The sequence below is a fragment of the Osmerus eperlanus genome, chromosome 2 (genome assembly GCF_963692335.1).
Source record: "Osmerus eperlanus chromosome 2, fOsmEpe2.1, whole genome shotgun sequence".
Lineage (NCBI taxonomy): Eukaryota > Metazoa > Chordata > Actinopteri > Osmeriformes > Osmeridae > Osmerus > Osmerus eperlanus.
The window spans coordinates 20,975,153-21,002,559 of record NC_085019.1 but is presented as its reverse complement, the minus strand read 5'-3'; the positions used below and the strand labels follow the sequence as shown (position 1 = coordinate 21,002,559).

The 27,407-nt window shown below is 46.9% G+C and overlaps 4 protein-coding genes across 4 annotated transcripts; 2 read left to right on the top strand and 2 right to left on the bottom strand.

Annotated features, from left to right (window-relative positions):
- Window positions 1–4,761: 4,761 nt before the first annotated feature.
- LOC134038236 (uncharacterized) lies at window positions 4,762–9,269 on the bottom strand. Its single transcript, XM_062483763.1, has 4 exons — window positions 8,960–9,269; window positions 8,026–8,617; window positions 7,088–7,143; window positions 4,762–6,546 (listed from the first exon to the last, which is right to left on the bottom strand). The coding sequence occupies exons 1-4, from the start codon at window positions 9,055–9,057 to the stop codon at window positions 5,799–5,801; spliced, it is 1,494 nt and encodes a 497-aa protein (XP_062339747.1). The 5' UTR covers window positions 9,058–9,269; the 3' UTR covers window positions 4,762–5,798.
- Window positions 9,270–10,104: 835 nt separating this feature from the next.
- Window positions 10,105–15,088, top strand: LOC134038058 (glycerophosphodiester phosphodiesterase 1-like). The gene is made up of 6 exons (XM_062483655.1): window positions 10,105–10,827; window positions 11,303–11,478; window positions 13,017–13,122; window positions 13,550–13,642; window positions 13,909–14,120; window positions 14,454–15,088. Exons 1-6 carry the CDS (start codon window positions 10,564–10,566, stop codon window positions 14,599–14,601), a joined length of 999 nt encoding a protein of 332 aa, XP_062339639.1. The 5' UTR covers window positions 10,105–10,563; the 3' UTR covers window positions 14,602–15,088.
- A 211-nt stretch (window positions 15,089–15,299) lies between these two features.
- On the top strand, window positions 15,300–19,138 carry LOC134014471 (MAPK regulated corepressor interacting protein 2-like). Its single transcript, XM_062454000.1, has 5 exons — window positions 15,300–15,949; window positions 16,126–16,195; window positions 17,025–17,158; window positions 18,355–18,459; window positions 18,702–19,138. The coding sequence occupies exons 1-5, from the start codon at window positions 15,895–15,897 to the stop codon at window positions 18,770–18,772; spliced, it is 435 nt and encodes a 144-aa protein (XP_062309984.1). The 5' UTR covers window positions 15,300–15,894; the 3' UTR covers window positions 18,773–19,138.
- Window positions 19,139–19,407: 269 nt separating this feature from the next.
- Window positions 19,408–27,057, bottom strand: trap1 (TNF receptor-associated protein 1). Its single transcript, XM_062453999.1, has 18 exons — window positions 26,863–27,057; window positions 26,432–26,593; window positions 26,235–26,317; window positions 25,675–25,815; window positions 25,145–25,216; window positions 24,833–24,993; window positions 24,500–24,609; window positions 24,297–24,370; window positions 23,727–23,882; window positions 23,426–23,546; window positions 23,089–23,158; window positions 22,837–22,984; window positions 22,385–22,570; window positions 22,157–22,295; window positions 21,771–21,856; window positions 21,506–21,651; window positions 20,548–20,620; window positions 19,408–20,298 (listed from the first exon to the last, which is right to left on the bottom strand). Exons 1-18 carry the CDS (start codon window positions 26,981–26,983, stop codon window positions 20,197–20,199), a joined length of 2,151 nt encoding a protein of 716 aa, XP_062309983.1. The 5' UTR covers window positions 26,984–27,057; the 3' UTR covers window positions 19,408–20,196.
- Between the last annotated feature and the right edge of the window lie 350 nt (window positions 27,058–27,407).

Genomic DNA, 27,407 nt, shown 5'->3' with positions numbered 1-27,407 from the left:
TTACTATTGTAAACATACAATACTTTTCTTACAGTGCGTCTAATATTATTAAATCACCGTGTGACAAAATCCAAGAGGCTTGCTGTCTCACATTAGAACAGACTCATTATGAAGTACATACACTATTTATCATATAGCTATAAACAATACTATATTGTATTTACTGTTATTAACTTATTAAATATGAAATTAAGAAATAGGAAATCAAACTATCAACTCAAGGCTGACACTTTAACAGTTTTTCTTTGTGACTGACACATTTCTTTATATCCTGTCTACTGTGATTACTAGAAAAGTACAAGTTCACTTCAAACTTATATCATTTCATACAATCAAAATCTGCATGGTGAATCTATGTGATTAAAGCTTAGAATGTTTTTAACAAATACTCACTCTTGAATTGGTGATGTCTCTCGGTATGCAGTAAGGTGACGTTGGTAAGTGTGACTTTTATAATGCTTTTGACATGGGTGGAGCTTAGGTAGGGCCCACATAACTTTCGTTTACCTGTAAAACACTCATCTTTCGCTTTCATTTCTAGCATGTTCAATTTGTCTGCTTTTATACCATGGTCTTACATAGCACAGAGAATATCAGAAATGCCTCAACTTTATCACATATGGCTCCTTAACTTTAGGCCAGAATCTCTTAACATTGATGTCAAATCTAATTTGGGACTATCTTGGTTGGACAAAGCCACTTTACGATTTACACATAAACCCATATATGCTTTTCATTGTAAATTCTATGGTAATTTATATCAGCTATCTATGTAGAAATGTAGTTTATTTAAAGTGGCAAATACACAGACCAATACCTTGCCAGCTTATTACAGTAATTGTCAGAGTATAAGCCGATATTGTCAGAAATAACTCATTCCTGTTTGCTGGGGGCAGGTGAAACATCTGTTGAAGACACAAGTTGAGCAGGATGCTGAGCTGTAAGCGTTTACTAGAACAGATGAATGTCCTGCTCCAAACCTTCATTCACAATAATCCATAAATCAGGTGTACTGGGTACATCAAAAGATACTTAAAAGTGTGCTAAATGAATGGGCACCCAAAAAAAAGTATTCTGTGTAAAAAAATATATATTTTGTATTCATGTGACAACACCCACTCATTTTATTCAAACAAGTTTACAAAGTTACATAAGACAATGACAATATTGTATACACTATATCATCCCAAAGAATAATGTGTTTTCCAAGTTCTCTAAAGCCCAATATAGATTAAAAAGGTTATGTATGCACGCATCAGGAAAACTCAATCATACTATTTGATTTGATTTAGACGGTTTATGTACCATCCTTTCTTCAGCTTGCAGTAATTAAACTTTCCCCTAACATTCAACTTAACACTTTGTATATATATATATATATATATATATATATATATATATATATATATATATCAAGTTGTGTGAGTTGTTTTCTTTTTCCTAGTCTAATGAGCTTTACTCATATTGATCAGGTTAGTATCACTTCCTCATGGTGGGCGGTGTAGCAGTATATTTTATTCATGCCTCTTTACAAACAGTCTTTACAACACGCATACTCATCCACACATGCACACACAAACCTGACAGAAATTACAATTCAAGAAGCAACTGAAATTCAATTTTATTTCAATAACCCTTTTGACAAGCAATGTTACAGTGGGTGTCACACATGCCTATCGACTTCAGTATTTCATGGTGGGGATCTGGCTGGTGATGGCTACACAACCTTAGGAGCGATGGTGCCCAACACAGTGATGCGGGCTGGATCCCACACGCAGTTTTCTTCCAGACCACTCTCCACCATGCCACAGTTAGGTGGAACCCAGGCCGTGTCATAACCACGATCATGCCAGGTTGTCTGATCTGGGTGGTTCTTGTGGTCTATTTTTTTCACTTTGCCAACATTGACCTTCACCCTCAGAACAACCCTCTCATGCTCAGGCAAATCTAGTGGGTATCTGCTAGCCTTCTGCAGGTCTCGGCTGAGGTACACCCCTGGACCCAACATCGTCATGTCTGTGGACATGGTGGACATGGACAACATGGCCTTTGTGGACTGCCGGAACCCATTCCTCCGTATAGCTTTAGCAGCGTCTTGGCTGGTACCGTGGTACATGATGTAGGTCCGACCAGCCTTGGGTTCTGGATGATCGAGTGGTGTCACCCCTGGGGGGAGAGTGAAGTCATCCTCTGCCCAGGTGCACTGAGACACTTGGAGCGCTGGCTTGTACATATTACTGAGGGAGACAAAGGGGTTGTAACTTAAAGGTCCTGTCAAGCAAATTCCATGATTTGCTTCTCAGTACATTATATACGTGTGACATGAGTTTCTGAAAGCATGTGCAAAGCGCGGAAACTTTGTCGCTTGGACCGTTGAACAGTTTCTCTTCCGTTTTCAGCTCAGGTTTGTATAGGCGGAGCCAAAACCCTATGTCACAGAGACCTATCTACGTCAGATCACAGACGGTTGCATTATGTTACTCAGCTGGTATGATGCAAATACAAAGTAAATAACACATAAAACACTCAGAGACGGCAGGTAGGTCTGTTGCTGCTAAATTCAATAAATTTGAGGGCACGGAGATTCAGCTCCTTCAGGCGACACCCCCCCCCCCCCCCCAACCCTAACCCTAACCCCCCCCAGTCTCAAGTAGAGAAGACTGCTGATTTTCTCATGATTTCAAAGCCTAATTTAACATACTTGTCTGTGTTTTTTTTTCCATTCTAATTTGGATGGGTAGTTAACACATTCTTCTGTGGTGTGATGAACTTAAAACTCATTTTCAATTCCACTTTACAGGATCTTTAACAATCTTTTCACATCGCAAATCCCAAAGACAACACATGAAATTCCTCTGCCACCATATTTTTGTTACGGCACACTACTGTAAAGTAATTACTGTAGAGGTAGGTACTGCAACTAGTTACTATTGTAAACATACAATACTTTTCTTACAGTGCGTCTAATATTATTAAATCACCGTGTGACAAAATCCAAGATGCTTGCTGTCTCACATTAGAACAGACTCATTATGAAGTACATACACTACACTATTTATTATATTACTATAAACAATACTATTTAGTATTTACAGTATTTACTGTAATTAACTTTTTAAATGTGAAACTGAGAAATATGATATTTACACTATCAACTCAAGGCTGACACTTGTACAGTTTTTCTTTTTGACTGACGCATTTCTTTATATCCTTTCTACTGTGATTATTAGAAAAGTACAAGTTCACTCCAAATGCATATCATTACATACAATCGAAATCTGCATTTGGTGAATCTATGTGATCAAAGCTTGGAGTGTTTTAATAGATACTCACTCTTGAATTGGTGATGCAGCTCTCGGTAAGCAGTAAGGTGAGGTTGGTAAGTGTGACTTTAGTGAGCTTAGGTATGGCCTACATACCTTTCACTTTCACTATCATTGTTTCATAAATCACATGATACACATATCTCTCTGTTATTGTCACTTATGTCCATCCATAGAACCGGTCCAGGTGGATCAACCGGCCTCCCTGGTGCTCCCATGGTTGAAAATGTGTTGCTGAAGTGCCCTCTAACGTGACATAAACTACAGCCGGTGCCCTGCTGGCTGCTGTTGGTCACGCCCATGACCACGCACAGGCCCACGACCACGCCCACGCCCATGACCACGCACAGGCCCACGACCACGCCCATGACCACGCACAGGCCCACGACCACGCCCATGACCACGCACACGCCCATGACCACGACCACGCCCATGACCACGCCCACGCCCACGCCCATGACCACGCACAGGCCCACGCCCACGCCCATGACCACGCCCACGCCCATGACCACGCCCACGCCCATGACCACGCACAGGCCCACGACCACGCCCACGCCCATGACCACGCACAGGCCCACGACCACGCCCACGCCCATGACCATGACCACGACCACGCCCATGACCACGCCCATGACCACGCCCACGCCCATGACCACGCCCATGACCACGCCCACGCCCATGACCACGCCCATGACCATGACCACGCACACAGTTCTTTGCCCTCCCCAGTGTGTCTCTGCGTTGTGTTACCAGTTCCACCAGTGGCTTGTTAGACGTTAGTCAGTGTTCTCTTTGTGTGATTGCTTTCACCTGTGTCTTGTTTGTTTTGGTATTTAAGTTCCTGTTTTGTGTCGTGTCCCTGTCAGTCCCTGTCAGTGTTTACATGAGTATCCCTGCTGTGGTCATGTTCTGGAAAAGAGTCTCGTCTTGTGTCCTGTCTCCTTGCCTGTCTCCTTGCCTGTCTCCTTGCTCTTGGGTCCATCCTCCCTACAGTCGCCCCTGACGCTAACATGGCCTTGCTTTTATCCCCTGTATGGTTTTGGTCAAGAAAATGTTTTGCTATCATGTGTGGATGAGTTGTGTGGAAGTGATATTAACCTATTGCTATAAAAAACGAATATTCTTTTTTTATAGCAATAGGTTAGTATCACTTCCTCATGGTGGGCAGTGTAGCAGTATGATATTTTATTCATGCCTCTTTACAGTCTTTACAACACGCAAACTCATCCACACATGTACACACAGAGCAAACCTGACACAATTGAAGTTCAGTTTGATTTGGATAACCCTTTTGACAAGCAATGTTACAGTGAGCTTGACACATGCACACAGATCGGCACCTACAGTATAACCAGCCTAAAAGTAGAAAGGCCTACATGAGGGAAGTGTTGAGGTTGATTTAAAGTTGTGAAATCCGGTGTGCAGTGAATCCCACAAATAAAGGCTTAAATGATTGATGTATTCAAAGAGTACAGGTTAAGATAAGTTTGTGCATTGAATTATTGTATTTATAGTTTTATGCTAATAAACCTTGGCAGTTGGCACTCGAAACAAACTTGTGCTCGAAGTGGGGCTGTGTGCCTGGGAGCGTGATACAACACTAGCTACTGATACTGTCTATGCACAGGACATCAACATAGAGAAAGCAGAAACCGTTTGTACAAACCTAGCTTACGTAGCCTACCATTCTACAGAGTTTGCGCTTATTTTGAAGCCACGTGTCACAAGGAAACAGCATGTACAACAAACACTGCAAACCAAGATCAGGAAACGTTCAGATAAAATACTTACAAACCTAAATACCCAGACAGAAAATGTAATAATTAATAATGATTAATGATCCTACACTATTGGAATGATCATATTATTAATAAAATCAGACACCAGATTTTTTTTTAAGAGAGGTTAATTCTTCTTATTAAGAAGCCTGTTCCGGATGTTTCCTGTGCTCTCCTTCTTGACTGCCTTACATCTTCATCTGCTGGGCTCCCGTCCACCGTTAAGGTACTAAAGTCACAACCATAGGTTAGTACTTGTCACAGTACATTCAGTCTAATTCATAGCTCTTTTATAACGTGTTGTTATAGGTTGGGAGGAATAGAGGGGTTTCAATGGTAAAACAGTACAACAAAAGCAAGCAGAGGCCTGGAGGCAGTGATCGGGTGGGCTGTGGAGGCAGTGATCAGGTGGGCTGTGGAGGCAGTGATCGGGTAGGCTGTGGAGGCAGTGATCGGGTGGGCTGTGGAGGCAGTGATCGGGTGGGCTGTGGAGGCAGTGATCGGGTGGGCTGTGGAGGCAGTGATCGGGTGGGCTGTGGAAGCAGTGATCGGGTAGGCTGTGGAGGCAGTGATCGGGGTGGGCTGTGGAGGCAGTGATCGGGTAGGCTGTGGAGGCAGTGATCGGGTGGGCTGTGGAGGCAGAGTGTGACCATGACATAAATGCTTTGCTGCTGGTACGTTGTCATCCTGCATTACCTCAGTTTCCTAAACATTTCATCTTTCCTTGGTGAATTCTGAGGCCATGGAGGTTCTTACAGACTTTCCCACACAAACACGTTTCCGATGATGATTGCTCAAGCGACAGATCATCAAAGACATTATGTAGAGTTTCGACTTCACGGCTAGAATGCCAAGGCATAAAACTATTTTGTGGTGGGAATTCCGGGTAGGATCGGAATTCCGGATAGGATCGGAAGTCTGAATATGATGGGAATTCCAGATGTGATCTGGCCGGTGATGGCCGCACAACCTTAGGAGCGATGGTGCCCATCACAGTGATGCGGTCTGGATCCCAAACGCAGTCTTCTTCCAGGCCACTCCTCACCATGCCACAGTTAGGTGGAACCCAGGCCGTGTCATAACCACGATCATGCCAGGTTGTCTGATCTGGGTGGTTCTTGTGGTCTATTTTTTTCACTTTGCCAACATTGACCTTCACCCTCAGAACAACCCTCTCATGCTCAGGCAACTCTAGTGGGTATCTGCTAGCCTTCTGCAGGTCTCGGCTGAGATACACCCCTGGACCCAACATGCCTCCTCTGGATCGCCGGAACCCATTCCTCCGTATAGCTTTAGCAGCGTCTTGGCTGGTACCGTGGTACATGATGTAGGTCCAACCAGACTTGGGTTCTGGATGATCGAGTGGTGTCACCCCTGGGGGGAGAGTGAAGTCATCCTCTGCCCGGGTGCACTGAGACACTTGGAGCGCTGGCTTGTACATATTACTGAGGGAGACAAAGGGGTTGTAACTTAACAATCTTTTCACATCGCGAAGCCCAAAGACAACACATGAAATTCCTCTACCATCATATTTTTGTCACGGCACACTACCGTAAAGTAATTATTGTAGATGTATGTACTGCAACTAGTTACTATTGTAAACATACAATACTTTTCTTACAGTGCGTCTAATATTATTAAATCACTGTGTAACAAAATCCAAGATGCTTTAGACACAGACATTAGAACAGACTCATTATGAAGTACATACACTATTTATTATATAGCTATAAACAATACTATATTGTATTTACTGTAATTAACTTATTAAATGTGAAACTGACACTTTTACAGTGTTTCTTTTTGACTGACACATTTCTTTATATCCTGTCTACTGTGATTAAGTTCACTCCAAACGCATATCATTTCATACAAACAAAATCTGCATGGTGAATCTATGTGATTAAAGCTTACAGTAAGTCGCTCTGGATAAGAGCGTCTGCTAAATGACTAAATGTAAAGCTTAGTGTTTTAACAGATACTCACTCTTGAATTGGTGATGCAGCTCTCGCTAGGCAGTATTTTGAGGCGGGTAATGGTGACTGTTATAATGCTAAGGTAGGGCCCACATAACTTTCGTTTCCCTGAAAACACTCATCTCTCGCTTTCATTTCTATCATGTTCAATTTGTCTGCTTATCGCACAGAGAATATCAGAAATGCCTCAACTTTATCACATATGGCTCCTTAACTTTAGGCCAGAATCTCTTAACATTGATGTCAAATCTAATTTGGGACTATCTTGGTTGGACAAAGCCACTTTATGATTTACACATAAACCCAAATATGCTTTTCATTGTAAATTCTATGGTAATTTATATCAGCTATCTATGTAGAAATGTCGTTTATTTAAAGTGGCAAATACACAGACCAATACCTTGCCAGATTATTACAGTAATTGTCAGAGTATAAGACAATATTGTCAGAAATAACTCATTCCTGTTTGCTGGGGGCAGGTGAAACATCTGTTGAAGACACAAGTTGAGCAGGATGCTGAGCTGTAAGCGTTTACTAGAACAGATGAATGTCCTGCTCCAAACCTTCATTCACAATAATCCATAAATCAGGTGTACTGGGTACATCAAAAGATACTTAAAAGTGTGCTAAATGAAGGTTAGGTTACAAAAAAAAAGTATTCTGTGTAAAAAAATAATAATTTTGTATTCATGTGACAACACACACTCATTTTATTCAAACAAGTTTACAAAGTTACATAAGACAATGACAATATTGTATACACTATATCATCCCAAAGAATAATATGTTTTCCAAGTTCTCTAAAGCCCAATATAGACTAAAAAGGTTATGTATGCACGCATCAGGAAAACTCAATAATACTATTTGATTTGATTTAGACGGTTTATGTACCATCCTTTCTTCAGCTTGCAGTAATTAAACTTTCCCATAACATACAGGTATTCATACTTTCAGGCCCAGAAGTAGGCACAATACAACACCAACAGCACAGGCAACACATAAGAAGAGGGGAACATTGTCATCTTGGTTTCTGGTTGCCTCTACTTGTATGAACTGAGGATAGATGATGTTAAGAACAGTGATGCGGGCTGGATCCCAAACGCAGTCTTCTTCCAGGCCACTCCTCACCATGCCACAGTTAGGTGGAACCCAGGCCGTGTCATAACCACGATCATGCCAGGTTGTCTGATCTGGGTGGTTCTTGTGGTCTATTTTTTTCACTTTGCCAACATTGACCTTCACCCTCAGAACAACCCTCTCATGCTCACGCAAATCTAGTGGGTATCTGCTAGCCTTCTGCAGGTCTCGGCTGAGGTACACCCCTGGACCCAACATGCCTCCTCTGGATCGCCGGAACCCATTAGCCTGTATGGCAAGAGCAGCATGTCTAGTGGTGCCATGGTACATGATGTAGGTCCGACCAGCCTTGGGTTTGTCAAAGTTCAACACCCCTGGTGGGAGAGTGAAGTCATCCTCTGCCCACATGGATTGAGGCGCAATGAACCTTTGGTTGAAGCCAGTCATGTTTGTGTGGATAAGGCTGTGAAAGATGATGTTTCTGGATGAAGAGAGAGACATGCACCAGTCAAACGCATGGAGCAAATAAACATGGCGTTCCAAAAATGTATCTGAATCCTGTTGGTAATTCATTTGATGAGGTTATGTGTTCATGGTGAAGTTGAAACGGTTTGAAACTTTGAGATGACAGAAGTAAAGCAGTCAGCTTAATGTTGTCTCTTGATCATAACTGACTTTCTGTTTGAGTGAACAAACTGTTTTGGAGTTTACAGAATGAGCAGTGACCTTTCTATAATCATACCGTGTACAACAGAGAAAAAAAACACATCTTATTAAACAGATATTACAATAAACATATACTCACAGATACAGATACTCACTCTGGATTTGGATTTGCTGGTGTTGATCTTTTTCAAACGAAAAACCAGGTTTCACGGCTTCGGCAGGCAGTGTCACTTTCATTTTATCTTTCCAATTCCATTCCTCTTCCTCACGTGAGTTGCTGAAGTGTTATCTGGAGTCAGATGGCTGAGCGGTGAGGGAGTCGGGCTAGTAATCTGAAGGTTGCCAAATGACGCTGTGTCCTTGGGCAAGGCACTTCACCCTACTTGCTTCGGGGGGAATGTCCCTGTACTTACTGTAAGTCGCTCTGGATAAGAGCGTCTTCTAAATGACTAAATGTTATCTAGCGTGGCAGGAATTACAGCCGGTGCCCTGCTGGCTGCTGTTTGTCACGCCCACGACCACGCCCACGCCCCAGCTTCAGTTGTTCTTTGCCTGCCCTCCCTCGTGTGTCTCTGCGTTGTGTTACCAGTTCCACCCTTGGCTCGTTGAACGTCGGTCAGTGTTCTCGTTTGTGTGATTGCTTTCACCTGTGTCTTGTGTGGTTTGGTATTTAAGTTCCTGTTTTCGGGTCCCTGTCAGTCCCTGTCCCAGCGTTTTACATGAGTATCCCTGCTGTGGTCATGTTCTGGAATAGAGTAACGTGTTCTTGTGTCCTGTCTCCTTTCCTGTCTCCTTGTGTAGTGTCCTGTCTCCTTGCGTCCTGCCTCCTTGTGTCCTGCCTCCTTGCCCGTCTCCTTGCCCGTCTCCTTGCCCGTCTCCTTGCCCGTCTCCTTGCCCGTCTCTGCTCTTGGGTCCATCCTCCCTACAGTTGCCCCTGACGCTAACATGGCACCCAAACACCCCCCCCTAGGATTCCACTTCACGCAATGAATTATGATATCCCCTCTAGAACAAGAAATGTGAATAATGAGTGCCCTTCTAGCGGAGAAAATGTGATGCAATGCCCTATAAGGGGCTCTTACAATGGTCTGAACATGACTGCCCTCTCCCTTCCAATGGAAAAGGGTGCCATTACGAAGGTCCTGGTTTTTCACGAATCAAAGGTGGCAACCTTACTGTGGACCTCCCTGAAAAACTTTTCAACAATTAGTAGCAGTTACAGTGAAACCAGTCACACTGCTAGCGGGGGCATGGCACCGCCACATCTCAATGGTGCACTGCAGAATCATCTTACGCTGGACAGCTTTTCCCTCAATCTCTCCTGCCATCTATAGAGTAGACGAGGGGAGGACGGGTCGAATATTGACGTGCACCCTTTCAGTGCAGTGTGAATATGATGCGGCATTATAAAAGCGCGAGGAGAGCCCAGTCGTTTTTACTCTCCATAGCAACGACCTCTGCATCTAGCTCTGAATGCGCACATGCGACCTGATATTGCTTAGTCTGCTTCCTGGACGTCGGAATCCGCAACATTCCCTTGTAATGATTACTGTACAGTCTATCGGATGGGCCGGCTGAACAGTGTTGCTACATTACGGATAATTTGAGGATGGTGGTGGTTACCTAATAAGATGAACTGGACGGCTTAAATGAGACAGGATTCGGTGCTCAACTTATGATGAACGGAATTTGTGACAATCAACTTACTTTCATACATTCTTGACTGTTCAATTATCTATTACAATGTTACAAATCGGAGATGAACTGGGCTATTTTATAGCTGTATTTCTACTGATTATGTTTGGTGCTCGGAGCGCAGTGGGGGCGTCCGTCGTAACTGCATCGCTTTATGTCTTCATCGTGATGTTTCGGTTCCCTCAAGTGCCCACTGACCAGGCTAGCAGGGTATTGAGGCCCAACGCGCCCGCAAGCGCCGGGGTCCCCGTGGTGGCGCGCCGTGGAGGTGGACACGATGCTCCTGAGAACACTCTTGCAGCGATCCGAGAGGTGACTTATCTTCATGAACCTCTCTTGTACACAGATTCATTTAAGCTATTTAGCATTCGTCGTGGATAACCTTTGTAGTTTGTAAGATTGTTTTGCAATGTTATTGGGAAACCAGTTTTATGAATAATTGGAAATCCAAATAAGCACAGAGTCATGAAGTTTGATTATAATGTCGGTTTATTTACTACACTCAAAGGCGATCTTATTCTATAAGCTTGACTTCCATCATGTCTACCGTCTTCACCTCCTGTTCACCCCCAGGGGCGTAGCCATGAGAGGCCTGGGGGGGGGGGGGGGGGACACACACATTTACATGCCTGGCCCCAGATTTCTGATTGTTTACAATAAAAACAAACGTGAATTGGTTGGATAGAAAAAACTGTGGGTCCCTCACTTTAAAATGGAACATAAAAAAAGGATTTCGCATTTTTGGTCTTACGCGCCCTGGTTCACCCTTGTCTACTTCCTGGGTCAGGCCAGCAGGAACGGAGCCACTGGGGTGGAACTGGACCTGAGTTTCACGGCCGACGGACACCCGGTCCTGATGCACGACGACACTGTGGACCGCACCACCAACGGGACCGGGCTGGTGAGCAAGCTGCAGCTGACCGAACTCAGGAAGCTGGACGCTGCCTCGGGACACAGGCTCAGGTGGGTCATGTGGGTCTAGAATCACTAGATGGTAGCCTACAGGAGTAGGCCTGTGTATGTCAGGGATCTCCAACCCTGCTCCTGGAAAGCTACCATGCCTGTTGGGTTTTGCCCCGACCACACTTCTTTGACCTGATTCAACACTAGTTACCTAAACAACCGGCTCATTATTAGAATCAGATATGCTAGACTAGTGTTGGAGGGAAACACAGGACAGTAACTCCCAGGAGCACGTTGTGATGTACGGTACCATAATAATGGCCCTTGTCTCATTTTACCCCAATCCCACATGAAGAGGTAGCAGCAAAGAGGGAGCTGGGAAACTGTCGGCATACGCTACTGCAGAGTCACTTCTACACATTGTGAGCTATTAGCTGGGCTCTAGGTGTGGGTTGCTCAAATGATGACCAAGGACTCAGGCATAGGGGAAGGTTCAAGGCGCTTTATTTCCAGAATGCAGGATTCAGGCAGACAACGGTTGTGTCATGAATGATCAAAAACTAAAACTAAAAGAATCCCCACCTGGGGATTCAACAAAAGTCACTTCAACAAGCACCTGCCTGTCTTCTCTCCAACTTCCCCCCACTAGAACACATTTTTCTTTTCTTTAAAGGGGAACACTTAATTAGTCCCTAAAATAAACCAATAACAAAATACCTTCCCATAATTGATTAACAACACAAACTCTGACCAATGACATAAAAGAACCAACCCATCCCTCAGCCTACCTACTCAACGGATGGGCTACCCAGCTGTACCTTGTTAACGTGGCTGATAGGACCAATGAGTAGTCCTTTGATTAATGGTAAGAGATGGCTCCCTTTGCCAGTGGAAGAGAGCCCCGCCATCCTATGATGGCACCCTCTGGTGGTCAGAGCCGGTGCTACGTCACATGTATTTACTAGTTTTACTTTAGAACTGCAAAGGGAGCTCTGATAGTATGCTATGGTTCTGGTTTTGAACATGTAGCAACTTGGAACGTAGATGAATGCTGTTGTTTGACAATTTCCACTACAAGTAAGTGCAAAGACCAGCAAAATATTCAATTCAGTATGAATAGAAACACTCAAGTATAGGCGGTACCCTTAACCCTTGTGCTGCCTTCGGGTCACATGACCCAAAGGTTCATAACGAATCATCGATGTGTTTACCCAATTTTACCCAATACAAAAACAAATAAAAATAATTTTCTTTTAACCTTTGCAATGTGGGGGGTCTGAGACAGCCTAGCTGTTAAAAGAAAATGCTTCACTTTGTCTTTGTAGGCGGTAAAGTTGTCGCAATATGACGGTGGGTCACAATGACTGATGGGTCAGAATGACCCGAAGATAACACAAGGGTTAAAGAGATTTTGAGACATTTTTAACCCTTTCATGCCTTTGTCTCAAGTCAGCATGCTGCTCACTCGTTGGTTCTAGAGACCAAATCGGAGACTGGGAGAACATGCATGGTCGATGAACCGAGCCAGATATAGCGGTGACGTTTCAGATATAGCGACAGCAACGTTGTGTGGCCTGTTGTCGCTCCCGTGTTTCCAGGGAGAGGTTCAGGGGAGAGAAGGTCCCAACACTGGAGGAGGCTGTGGAGGAATGCGTCAAACACCAGCTGACCATCATCTTCGATGTCAGAGGTCAACCTGATAAGGTATTTACAACACATGCCAATGCTCGACCTCTTTAGTATGATGAATGACAACAATGCGCAGTGATTTATATTGAAGGGTCAGTTAGTTACACGCGAGAGAAGGTTACACTAAGACACCAGCTGTTTAAGGCTGTAACCCATCAAAGAAACTCGCCCAGTTGATTCTAAAGATGTCCTGCCTTGCACAAATGGTCATGGAGGAATTCTACAGTCCCTTGGCAGTGGTTTACTAAAATATCCAGCAGCTGTGCTGCATAGCCACTGTCTCCCAACACTGTAGGCTGAATTTGAGTGTATTTTATTGAGAGTTTGAAGGATTTTCGTAGTTCAAGTCACCTATAGCGACAACCCTGTGTGTCATTGTTGTTAGGGTACGTTTCCTGAGGCTGTTTTTGTCCTCTTTGAAAATGTCCCCTCCCTTCTCCAGGCTGCCTGGGCGCTCGGGGAGATGTATAAAAAGCACGCCGTCCTTTACAACTCCAGCATGGTCTGCTCCTTCGAGCCCAAAGTCATCTACAAGGTCATTTCCTTCATCTCGCTACTGGATTCTTTTGTATGAACATTTAGACATTTTAAAGTGTTTCTCTTTCGAAATAAAGTTTCATTAGAACAAAACCCTAAAACATCTTTCAAACAGATACAAATATGTCCTTATAATTCATGTAATTCGATCTTTTTAATTCGAAATAACGGTTAACAATTTGTGGTTCTGAGTAAAAATGTTCATCCCCTAGTGGTCTGTCACATGACCCTTGACCCGACTGACCTCTGAACTCCATTACCCAGATGCGTCAGGCAGACCCCCGGGTGATCACAGCTCTGGCTCACCGGCCCTGGAGCCTCAGCCGGTTTGGGGACGGCACCCCTCGCACCCTGTCCAGCTGGGGCCAGTACTGGACCGAGGTCCTGGACGTGCTTCTGGACTGGGCCCACCACCACCTGCTGTGGAACCTGTGTGGCGTCTCCGCCATCCTCATGCAGAAGGACTACATTTCCCAGTAGGTGCAGCCGACACTTCCTGTTCTCCTGGTTCAAAGATCAGAATCAGGTTTATTGCCAAGTAGGTTTACACATTGGAGGAATTTACTATGGTACTAACAATAAACATAGGAAGTAGAAAGATAAAGTGTACTGTAGTAAAAGGCAAACATATAAAATAGAATTGACATTAAGGTAACAAATTATAATTAAGAATGAAGATGGCACATGCATGGGTTATATCCTGGTATTCATCTCTCTTCAGTACCAAGGCCAGAGCTTGGTTTAGGGGCTACACCGATGCTTATGATTCCTCTTGTGGTTTCCTTGCCTTCCCTCTTCTCCCCATCCAGGGATTACGTGCAGTACTGGGCCCAGAGAGGGGTGGAGGTGGTGGGCTGGACAGTCAACACTGCTCTGGAGAAGCAGTTCTACCAGGAAGCTCTGAAGATCAGCTACATCACAGACAGCCTGATGGAAGACTGTGATCCTCATTACTGAGTCAGGTGTACACACACACACACACACACACACACTCATATAAAACAGGCATCACTTGGTCATCAGAGTAATACCAGGTGTTTCTCTTGAGAAACTAAGATAGTACTGCGTGCGTCTTTGCACTGGGACATAACGGCCCCATCTGGTATATGTGTCAGTAAAGCAACTTCTCTCATGCACTTCTGTACATGTTCCTACTCATACCAGATCAGAGATCAATTTGGAGTCTCCAAACTCGGCCTCTCTGCCTTTTCTGACTTACTACCTACCAGCAGCACTACCATGACGCCTCTCTTGGCCGAAGAACCTCCAAATACACATTTATTTCTAGCATACATATTCTGATACCTCGTACAATGTCTAAATTTAGGACGCGGATGTAACAACAAACATGTACCATTGATCTTATTAATTGTTGAAATGTAAGCCTACAGGGATGTAAGAAAGAATGCAAATTGATAGGTGGGATGTAAATTGAATTAAAAACATAAGCATCCATGCCCTCGTCTGCGTGGTGTTTGAATAAGTGGTCACACAGGTTTTGATTTGTGATGGGGTAGTAAATGTGTTGTGTTAAAAGGTCACTGTGGGCGAGTCCTACTGTCTATATCAGACTTAAAGGTCCATGCCGATGGGACAGGTCAGTCTTTGAAATCTAGTAAATAAATAAAAAATAAAAGACAGCGAAAAACTTCATATCCTAGGGGACTTTACAACGGTCACTGTTCCTTTAAGGCCGGAGGGAGGCGTGTCGCGACGTCAACTGGACTATTCCGTTTTCATGGTGTGCGTAGGGTGGCCATGTGAATGACAACCCTGTTTCATCACGTATGACATTGTACTGCCTCAGACGAGCCAGCCAAGGACCAAACTTGCTTACTCACCGAACGGATTGAATGAAGAGGTCAGCGAGTACAGGGCCAAGCGACGTAGCAAAAAAAATAAACCTTGATTTTTTTTAAAGATGCGCACTCATTTAGGTTGATTTTTATTCCTAGAGAAACTGCTTTATGGTAATGTTGCGTGGTAGGGTATCAAGGAGTTTTGCCCTATAACTGCAAATTAGATAGAGTAGATATGCTAAAACAACTTTGAAAATATCTGTACATAACTGGAAGAAGACTGCACTGATGTCACCGTGGATTCTACGTCAAATTTACATTTGAAAGATTTTTTATTGCTATTGGAAGTGTTTTTGGTTCCTAAATACCATTGCCTTAAACAAAGCACAACCGATCCTAAGCACATTGGACACAATACTGGGACTGAGGTTTATTTGGAATTTGCCGGCGCATGATGTACACAATTACCAAAGGCCCCAGCAAACTCGTTACACAGCGACGAACAGGTGAGCCTGCAACTCACGAGCCGCACACACGTCAAAGTGACCTCTTGTGCACACCCCCACGTGGATACAAAATACTTATCATTAGCCTATTGCTCTGCTGTTACGATTTATTATTATTAACGCAGTTAGCTACATTTGTTATGAGCAATATGTCTCAAATCATTGTCTGTTACAAGGTCCTACGCAGCCGATTGACAACAAAATCAACGAGTTCAAGCACAAACAAACGCCTTGGATTGTTGCCGAGTAAGTATTATATGTCCTTTTATAATATGACGATATGACATGCTAGCTACATTGTAGTAAGCACTTTAACGTTCACATCGTCTTACGTTCCAGTGACTCTCCACTTGCCGGCAGGGCTAGGCTACTTTGCTAAAAAGTTTGGCAAGCATGGATAATTAAATCCAACTATCGTGCCATCCAAGCCGCAAAGGCCCTATCCCACCGCTGCCATCTGTGTCATTGAGCCGAAATGTAAGATGACCTTGATCTAAGGGGGGAAGGTTACACGCGAGTCGCAAAGCAAGCTTGGTCATGCCGGTGTTGCAGTATTCCAGCGTGCTATGATAGGCTGTATAGGATTTAGTACTCTGACCTTGTGAACCGCAGATGTTGCGATCTCACCTTGTGGCACGAGTATTTGACCTAAATATAACGTTATTTTTTTGGAGAAACTGGTATGCCTAATAGTTTTTAGAAAGTTTATTTGATGACAAACATGAATGTTCATAGCATATATCTCTAACGAGCCAGATGCGCGGTAGCGGAGCAGTAGTCCATCTCGGAATAAAACCCATTCTGTGTGATGTGGGAAATGATCTGGGCTATATTTATCATACAAACACAGTTTTTGTCTAGCGTAATCGTCAACAACTGGGGTTCAATTTGCTCAGTCACTGCCCGAACTGCTTGCTCAGAAGTCAAAGCGTAGGCTAAAACCTATTGCGTAAATATTTTGCAAATAGTAGTTCAGTAGTCTGATGCTGATTAATAAAGTCGCATATATTTGGCTACAATGCCAATCTTGTCTGCAAAATAACATTGTTTTGTTTTGTGTTTGTCTTATACCCAGCATCCCTTCCCCTAAACTTGTATTTAACCGTCTGAACGGAAAGAAGCATCACCCGCCGCCAGCTGTGAAGGTACACCCACAGTCCGACGGCTTCACGGCTGCACACGAGGAGAACGTAACGTTTGTGAATGCAGGTACGACAAATATTCGTGTTCTGGGGTCTACTGGCATCATACAAGCCTACTATATATTCAAGTCTCAAGCATTCGCCGTGGGACTCGCGCATTTCAGCCATTTATCACGCTCTCACGCAACACCATTTATTTATTACGCATTTCAACCACGCTGAGAAATAAGGGATAACTTGTCCCGCTATATATGAGTACAATTAATGATATCACGCTGCACACCCTCCAAAGCGTCACAGCTGAACTGGGACTGAGGCAGCAAGCAGGAAGATAGCTGCTCGTCGTTCCACTCCTCATACACCCTTTTGCAGGATAATATAAAAGGACACAAGTTAAACAACACTGTGTTGAGGTCTACCACAGCTATTGAAATGTGGGTTATTGTAGTTTGTGTCTAGAGGCCTGGGAGAGGGGCAATGATAACAAATATGTGACCCAAAGGGGAGTTTTTGTTGTCTGAGAGAGTTCTGAACAGTGACCTAGTTAACTGTAGAGTAGCAGTGTATTCGGAACATCCAATCACCTCTTTGACTCACTAGGCTATACAATTCTTTGTTAAGCTTGTTCATTCATTCCTGTTTAGCCAGTGTGTCGCTTGGGTGTTGGTGAATGCTGGTCAGAGTGGCACATTCACTAAATCACCTTACTGTCTTTCTCGCTCCCTCTCTGTATCTCTCCTCTGTCTCTATATCTGTATCTATCTGTCTCTATATCTATCTGTCTCAATCTATCAGGATCTCTCTCTTTCTAAACCTTATCTTTTTATTTCTCACTCACACACATCCCTGCAATTGAGTAATAAATCAATGTATTTAATTGCGTTAATACAAAGGGGCACCAGGCACCTGAGATAAGAATGTTAATCACGTTGTACTGTACAAATACCACATGTGACCTATTGCCACAGAAAGCAATATTTTAAATCTTGGCGTTCGACAAAGGCACTTTGTAGAGTTTGCCCCCGGACTTTTAACTGGGTAATAACATAGGTGTGTCAAAGGTTTCAGGATCTGTCTGATTCTCACATAGGCTGTTGACTATCCTAACATTAACCAATGGCTGTTTTATGTCTAGCCTAGTCTTAACTCTTTAAAATGAAGGGGAGGTTTTCAGTTTGAGTATATCTAGGTCATTTGTCCACACAGCTGCTCATTTTCAGGTTGTGCAGTTCTCTAATAGTGTGTGTGTGTGTGTGTGTGTAGCCTGGCAGGAGGTAGTGCAGCAGGTGGAGGAGGGGCCAGGCCAGGAGCAAGAGGCCCAGGGCCCAGTCCACTACACAGAGACCACCCCCAGCCCCCACATGAAGGGTGAGATGGACATTCTGATCTGCTCCATCCCCTCCTAACTCCCCCCCATCACCCACCACCTCCTCCTAACATTCACCACCTCCTAACATTTACCACCTCCTCCTAACATTCACCCACCACCTAACATTCATCTCCTCCTCCACACACGCACCACCTCCTCCTAACATTCACCTCCACACACCACCTCGACTGTTCCAGGTTGGGACACACATCAGGACTGTAACATCCCCTCCTCTCCCCAGACTTTGTGCCTCTGGATCTGGACGAGTGGTGGGCCCAGCGCTTCCTGGCCAACATAGACAAGCTGTCCTGATGGTGCCTCCCTGCCCAGGTTGGCTCCTGCTCCCAGGGGGAGACCCGCACCGTCCTGCCCAGCCAGGGGGCCTGGAGGTGGGGACGAGACTGGCCTAGGAGTGCCTCCCAACCCGGCGACGGCAGGTCACATGGGAATGACAGGCGCTGGGTCGCCGGCAACTCCTTTTTGTCAGAACTGTGATATATATATATTTTTTTGCATTTTGAAAAACAAGCGCTATGCAAATGGTACAAATGACGCAAGCTAGTGTCCTGACATCTGATTCACAAAGAATCTACTGGAAGATCAAGTCTGGAATGTTGTTCGTCACTGTGGACTACGATGCGTGCACCTCAAACGCAGTAAATTGTATTTTCAAAAATCCTGTTGTGAGTAGCGTTTGATTTACCATGTGGGGGGACAGGAACTCGCAGGGGTCTGATGAAGAACCTTAAAGGGGTTTTATATAAAGAATCTACGCATCAAGAACACATGCCTCGAGGATAAACACTTGTACAACAAGCCTTTTGTAGGGCTAGGGGGACAGGTGACTGGGCCCCCTCTGAGATGGGCCCCTGGTGGAGTCAACAGCATAGGTGTTTTCTAATGTGGGTGGTATTTTTTTTGTTGTTGCAGAAAACAGGGCTATTAGGTACAGTAAATATTTTATTCACAATCACCTAAATCATACCTGACAATCAAGACCCCAGGTCACATGCTTGGATAGAATTCAAAACTTGTTTAACTGATGAATGTTGGGGCACCGAACTTTACACTAATAGGATGATAAATGTCTGATGAAGTTGAATCTATAGCTTGGTTTCAATGTTATACATCTACAGCTGCTAGTTGTGTCTATACCTGTCAAAACCAGGGGAACTTTTAGTTTTCAAACAAATTAGGCCAAAGTGGTACAAAAGACAAACTTAAATGACAAAACCAAAAATGTGTGCAGAAAAAAAAAAAAGGACGAGCTGTAACAGGTTAAACTGTTAGCAATGACTTGAAATCCAGTCCATTCACTTGTACCAGTCTCACTTCCAAGCACAAACACGCCACCGTACACAACAAGATCACACCTTCCCAGTCAATGGCCTGACCGTGGGAACCTGCAGTCGCATGATCCACCATTCTGAACACGTAGAAACCCACTCGACAAAAACACACAAAGAGAAGAGCTGTAGAGATTTGACGACACGAGAAATGACCGTGTCTAGCTCTGGAGTACGGGGATTCACTAATGAAGCAACAAGTTCTCCATCCAAGCATCTCAGTCATTTTCCTCGGAGCTCACTAGAGCATAACGCCAGGTGGATGAGCAGGCTTCAGGACAAGGTAGAGGGGCATCGTTAGGACAGGCTGGGCCGTTTGGAGCAAGTGTGTGTGTGTGTGTGTGGAGGCTTTAGGTGCCAGCCCTGGCAGTCAGAGTGTGCGTGTGTGTTTCAGTGCTTCTCCAGAGCCTTGGTCAGCAGCTCGTTGAGGCGGGAGATCATGGGCCGGGGGTCGTCGTTGAGGCCGGCAGCGATCATGGCGTTGTCGTAGATCTGAGGGGCGGGGGTGGGAAAACGTTACCTTGGTGACAAAAGAAACCCAAATCCACCCGTCCCAACCCGGTGAATAGGACACGAGTCGACGGCTTGATTTAAACACTTTCTGCAAAATTCAAAACTTTCAACTGCCATAAAACAATAACGTTTGTGGCATAAATCCAACCTATGCCTGTGTGTGATCATATAATGACTCGGCAAGGTGATCTTCAGCTAGGTGTGTGCGTGTCCAAAGCATCCGTGTACCTGCTCCAGCAGCAGACCAGCCAGTTCAGAGTCGGACTCCTTCAGGGCGTGCATCTTCTTGATCAGGTCGTGTCTGGGGCGCAAACAAAGACGAGAGGGTGAGCGTTCCTGACAGTTGTGGCACACGGCAAGAAGGCGCCGGGTTCGATTCCCGCCGGGGGCACTGTTCGGTGCTCCGGAGGACCATCTCCCGGGTCTCTCTGCGAGGGGGTCCTACCCAGCGTCTCTCCCTCCCTCCCCCACCCAGGTCCTACCCAGCGTCTCTCCCTCCCTCCCCCACCCAGGTCCTACCCAGCGTCTCTCCCTCCCTCCCCCACCCAGGTCCTACCCAGCGTCTCTCCCTCCCTCCCCCACCCAGGTCCTACCCAGCGTCTCTCCCTCCCTCCCCCACCCAGGTCCTACCCAGCGTCTCTCCCTCCCTCCCCCACCCAGGTCCTACCCAGCGTCTCTCCCTCCCTCCCCCACCCAGGTCCTACCCAGCGTCTCTCCCTCCCTCCCCCACCCAGGTCCTACCCAGCGTCTCTCCCTCCCTCCCCCACCCAGGTCCTACCCAGCGTCTCTCCCTCCCTCCCCCACCCAGGTCCTACCCAGCGTCTCTCCCTCCCTCCCCCACCCAGGTCCTACCCAGCGTCTCTCCCTCCCTCCCCCACCCAGGTCCTACCCAGCGTCTCTCCCTCCCTCCCCCACCCAGGTCCTACCCAGCGTCTCTCCCTCCCTCCCCCACCCAGGTCCTACCCAGCGTCTCTCCCTCCCTCCCCCACCCAGGTCCTACCCAGCGTCTCTCCCTCCCTCCCCCACCCAGGTCCTACCCAGCGTCTCTCCCTCCCTCCCCCACCCAGGTCCTACCCAGCGTCTCTCCCTCCCTCCCCCACCCAGGTCCTACCCAGCGTCTCTCCCTCCCTCCCCCACCCAGGGTCCTACCCAGCGTCTCTCCCTCCCTCCCCCACCCAGGTCCTACCCAGCGTTGATCTCCAGGGTGGGCTGCAGGATCTGGGCCCTCTCCTCCGGGGTGCGCGCCAGCTGCTGGGTGCGGAGGAAGTGTCGGGCGGCGCCCATCTCCAGCACCGTGATCATGGCTGGGTGGGTGTCCAGGCGAGGGGTCACCTGGGGGGGGGGGGGGGGGGAGACACGCCGATCAAGCAGTCCACCAAGAGCCATGTGTGAGGAAGATTACGTGAGCCAGAGGGAGCCAGAAAGAGAGAGAGGGAGGTACAAGACTGTACCTTGATGTTGATGACTCTAGGACCCAGGGAGTTCCTCATCCAGGCCAGCAGGTCTTCTGCCTGCTCCTCTGTGAGACGCTCTGACGCTACGGAGGGAAAGAGAGAGAGAGGGAGGGCGAGGGGGAGAGAGAGATGGAGGGCGAGGGAGAGAGAGAGGGGGGGTGAGGGAGAGAGAGTGAGGGAGAGAGGGGGAGGGCGAGGGAGGGAGAGACAGAGAGAGGGAGGGCGAGGGAGTGAGGGAGAGAGAGATGGAGGGAGAAGTGGAAGAGAACTGAGTTGTACAGCTGTGTCAGGTTAGTTCTGAGACAGCCCTGAAGAACAACACGTACCATACAGTACGTTGTGTAAAGTCTTATATTTGTGTGTGTGCGCGTGTGCGGTCTTACCAGGCTTGACATCCTGGTATTTCTCCTCCTTATAGTGGTCGACTACGATGTCGGTCTCCACGGAGATGAGCTTCTTCTTGTCAAAGTCGCGCAGGTGCAGCAGGGTGAGCTCATCAAACTGCTCGTAGCAGAACAGCACCTGGACGAGAGAGAGAGAGAGGAAACAGTAAGAGCAGTGAAACTGACAGCCAGAACAGTTCACTGTGATGTGTGTGTGTGAGGCCCCACCTCCATGTCCTTCTGCTTCATGGCCTCGTAGTACGGCGAGTGCTCGGCCAGGTGCCGGTTAGGGGCACACAGGTAGTAGATGTTGCGCGTGCCGGCCTTCATGCGGCTGCCGTACTCCGTCAGGTTGGTCTGCTGGCCCGCCGGCAGCGCCGACGACTCGTACCTCAACAGCTTGGCGATGTCTTCCTGTCGAGGGGATTGTGCGTGTGCGTGTTTGAGTGTGAGAGAAGGAGTGTAACAAAAGTAGAAGACGACATTTGAGACAAATTAAGCTTTTTTTTTTCTCCACTGTTTTCCTCTACTCTGCAGTTCACTTTGACCCAGTTACTCTGGGTCAAAGTCTTCATTTCAATCCCTCTCTCATACGACCGTCTCCAGACACACGCATCAACACTCCAGTTTCTGATTGGCGAAGCGGAAACCAAAATGGCCGCCCCCCCCCCCCCCCCCACCTTGACGTCCTGCTCGTTGGACGTGACGATGCCCTCCCGCATGAAGAGGCCGTAGTCCTCAAAGAACTTGGCGTACTTTTCCGGATCCTTCCGGCTCTGCTCCAGCAGGAAGCGGATGATCCTCTGCTGGAGGACGTCCCTCAACTTCCTGTAAGGGAGGGGTCAGGAGAGAGGGAGGGGAGGCGATTGGTTGAGCAAACCAAAAGAAGGAGTGGGATTGGCTGGTTGTGAGTGACGTGGGTGGATTTAGACCTGATGAGGGTGCTTTCTTGTAGAAGTTCTCTGCTCAGATTCAACGGGATGTCCTCGCTGTCCACCACACCTGTGGACACACGGACACAGACACACAGGGCGTAACCAGAATGTTCTTTTTGGGACATCCCTTTTTAAAATGAAGAGGCCACCAAAAATATACATCTACATTTCCTTCATTTTTATTGTAAGCAATCAGAAATCTGTGTGTGTGTGTGGGGGGGGCTGAACATGCAAGTGAAGAGGCCGAGGCCCCCCCAGGCCTAGCGAGTGTGCAGGTTTAGGGGGGCCTAGGCCCCCCCAGGCCTAGCGAGTGTGCAGGTTTAGGGGGGCTGACCTCGGAGGAAGCGGAGCCACTTGGGCAGGATGTCGGTGGCCTTGGTCTGGATCAGAACCTTCCGGCTGTACAGCGCCACACTGGAGCCCATCTCCCTGCTCACGTCGAACATGGACGGCTTCTGCTCGCGCACACAGAGTAAACTATGAACCCAAATGTTCTTTGAGCAAAGACTGGTTTCAATCGTAGCATGCTTAGTGAGTCACTCACACACACACTAAACGACAAAAGTCCAAATGCATCCAGCTAACTAGCGCGCTCACTGTTTCACTTCCTGACACGCGCGCACACACACACGCACCGCGTCGGGGACGTAGAAGATGCTGCGGATGTTGAGCGGGGCGTCGGCGCGGTAGTGCAGCGTGTAGCGGGGCCGGTCGTACGACTGAGCCACGTAGCGGTAGAACTCCTCGTGCTGCCACTCGCTGATCTCCTTCGGCTCCATCATCCACAAGGCCTGTGTGTGTGTGTGTGTGTGGAGGGGAGGGTGTGTGTGTGTGTGGAGGGGAGGGTGTGTGTGTGTGTGTGTGGAGGGGGGGGGGGGGGGGAGGTCAATGCCAGAAAAGGAATTGACAACTTTTCCTGGTTTCATTTCACAAAATTGGTACATCGCTATGAAGAAACTGGGGAGAGGGGAAGGGGGCAAAACAAATACAAAAACATTTCCTTTCCATCCGTTACTAAAGCAACTGCTATGCTAACAGATATCCAGTAGTACCCACTGCTCTCAAGCACACGCTCCAATAGGACACGTCAGCAGACGACGCAAAGGTAACAGTTATCTATCGGCTAAGGTGGCCCATGCATGAAACCACAGAGAGAAGGAAGGTTCTGGGACGTGAAGGAGCAGAACAGGAAATGTTCGGCTCACCTGGAGAGTGTTGAGCCTTCGTCCGTTGAGGAAGATGGGGAAACTGACAAAATTGCTGTACTTGGTCACCACCTCTGTAACAGGACACACACACACACACACACACTTTTACCTTCTGAAACACCTCAGGTGACTGGCTAGTTGCACCGTAACACTCGGGGCCTGGCTGGCTTCGGAATAAAGATCTATAACTGTGTGTGTACCTTTGACTCTGTCCTCGGTGGAGAACTCCTTGCAGTCGTCCTTGAGGTGCAGCACGATCTTGGTGCCCTGTCTGACTCCGCTGGCCTCGGCGATCTCAAACACTCCCGACCTGCGGAGGGGAGGGGGGCAGGCGTGGCGCTCAGTGTCTTTGGGTCAAACACGGCTGCTTTCCAGAACTTTCCTTCATCCACGAGCACGCTGTCCCTCCTGGTCAGGACGCGTGTGCCTCCTCTCCCCTTTTTCTCGCTCACGTCCCAACCTCTCTCCCTCCCTCTCAACCCCTTCTCTCTCTCTCTTTCTCTCAGCCCCCAGCCTCCCCCCAGCTCTCCTACCCGTCGGAGGACCACTTGTATCCGGGCGCCCCGGGTTCAGCAGACTGGGAGTACACATCCACGTGGTCCGACACCATGAAGGCAGAGTAGAAGCCCACGCCGAACTGACCAATGATGGAGCTGCTGGCCTCGGCCTTGCTCTGCAGGGCATCCAGGAACGCCTGGGGGTGGGGGTGAGAGAGAGAGAGGGGGGAGGGGAGGGGAGGGGAGAGAGAGGAAGAATAAATAGGAGGAACGTGCAACGTTTACTGCGCTCTCAAAACGAGAGAACATGCAAGAGAGAAGAGAGAGCAGGTAGGAGAGAGCGCTTACCTTGGAGCCAGAGCGGGCGATAGTTCCCAGGTTGGCCACTAGTTCCTCCTGGCTCATGCCCACCCCTGTGTCCTGGAGAGAGACAAGATGGTAGTTGCATCTACTATGAAAGGAAGAAGGTTGGTGTGGTGCAGCAACAGGTTGTCTTCTGAAAGTTTTCTGAAATGTAAAATACTTTTCTCCTATTTTTAGGCCTACTTCTGTCATCAATCAATCAAGTTAAAAGTATGACAATTTATAGGAAACATACAGTAAATGTTTAAGACGTTTTGCGTTGACATGGCTGCAGTACATTTTCTATACACCAGGTGGCAGAACGACTCTGGTTGTAATAAAATGGAAGCATCGCAGTAATGTTTCAATGTCCTGCTGTTTAAGTCCAACTCAGGGCTTGAGTTGGCCCGATTGATCCAAAACAACCATTAAAAACACATTCTTAGACAAACAAAACATGCACAGAACAAAACACTAGGCGACCGTTTCCCCTGTGAAAAGTTTGCTGTGGTTGGGGAGCGAACGGGGTTGCTTACCTGGATGGTGAACGTGCCCTTGACGGGGTCCGTCTGCAGGTGGACCTCCATGGGCGCCGTGTCGCCCCCTCCCGTCATCAGCTTGTGGCGCAGCTTCTCCAGGGCGTCGCTGCCGTTGGAGATGAGCTCACGGATGAACACCTGGGGGATACGGAGGAGGCAGACATTTAGTAGACTTACAGTAAAACTACAGGGACATTCCCCCGAGGCAAGTAAAGTGCCTTGCCCAGGGACACACCATTTTTCACAGCCGAGAATCGAACCGGCAACTACTGTTTGGTAACCCGATTCCCTAACCGCTCAGCCATCTTCCCCTGTGAGGAGCTTTTCCTGATCACGGCAGTTCGTGTGTATCTAACCAGACGACTTCTATAGCTGAGGGTCGGGTCGGTTAATAGATAATCTAAAAGGTATTACTGTGATGGAATTAATCGCTGTATGGATAGGTTAATCATTCAGAGCTGGTCTCAGCCATGACCCTTGTCAGCCACAAGGTCTTTTACATTACACTCTGCACTAAAGTGCTGGTTCCCTGACCTGCTAGCCCCAGTGATACCCACCTCCTTCTCAGAGTAGAGAGACCTGGCCACAATATCCAACAGCTTCTTCGTCTCAGCCTGGAACTCATGCTTGGAGGCCGAGCCTGGATAAAAACAACGCTACTCCGTCACAATCGCCTCAATTTATCGTTGTAAAACCACTCAGCGCCCGGCTGGAGGTGGACCAGTATTATAATATGGACAGCTAGTCACTTCACCTGCTACACTCTCGGTGTCGCTGATAATCGTGTGCAGGGGCTCTTCCTCCGGGACTTTCTCTGCCTCCTGGGTGCTGTAGAAGGAGCATTGGGTGAGGCCCGTGTGCCGGGGGCTCCATAAGCGGGGTCTAGACCATCTCTCCTGCTGTCTTACCGGGCCGTCTGAAGACGAGAGGACAAACGAGTTCGAGGATGCAGTCGAATCTTAAGTCTGGACTAGTGCAGTGCTAAACTCAAACGATCTTAGCCAGGTCCATGTTTTAAACACGCCATCGCTATACGAAGACAGACAACCATTCAGCACGTTAAATTGTGATGGTTAATTAAATGATGAGTGGCGTTTGTTGCAATTTAAAGTCAACAAGCTAGCTATTTTGCATCATATTACTTGTATCACTGTTATGAGACTGTCAGTAAACTGTTCGTCTTACCTCCTGCAAACGTGCTAGTTACAATCCTACAGCCCAATCCTCGTCCAGTTGACAAGAATCTTGAATTGGCCTTTTGAGATGAACCCAAAGCAAATTGAAACAATTTGAGACACCGAGACATTTTAAAGCAGTGAGAGGTCGTTTGACCTATTCTTCACACGCTTAACAGATGTGCGACAGCAACTGACGCAAGTAGGACCTCTTTGCGTCGCAGGCTAACGACGTCAGAGGAGTAGCAAGTCAACTGCCTGCGTAAAAATAAATTTCACGACGCAGCTCGGAAAGATGAGCAAATTCCAAGCAAATACTTCCGTAACAAAATCCATTGCGTTTAAACCTGTTAACTTTGACATTACGTGTACGACACCAGGTGTAACTCAAAAGGTTATCGTTATATTGGGATGTAAAAAAAATCTCATACAATTCGGACGATTTTTTTTTTACACAACATATACCAACACAAAATGGACCAGAGTGAATTTTTCTGTTTCACACAGTTTATTTAACAATATGGTATATAAGTACGAAATGGGTCATTTAACCAG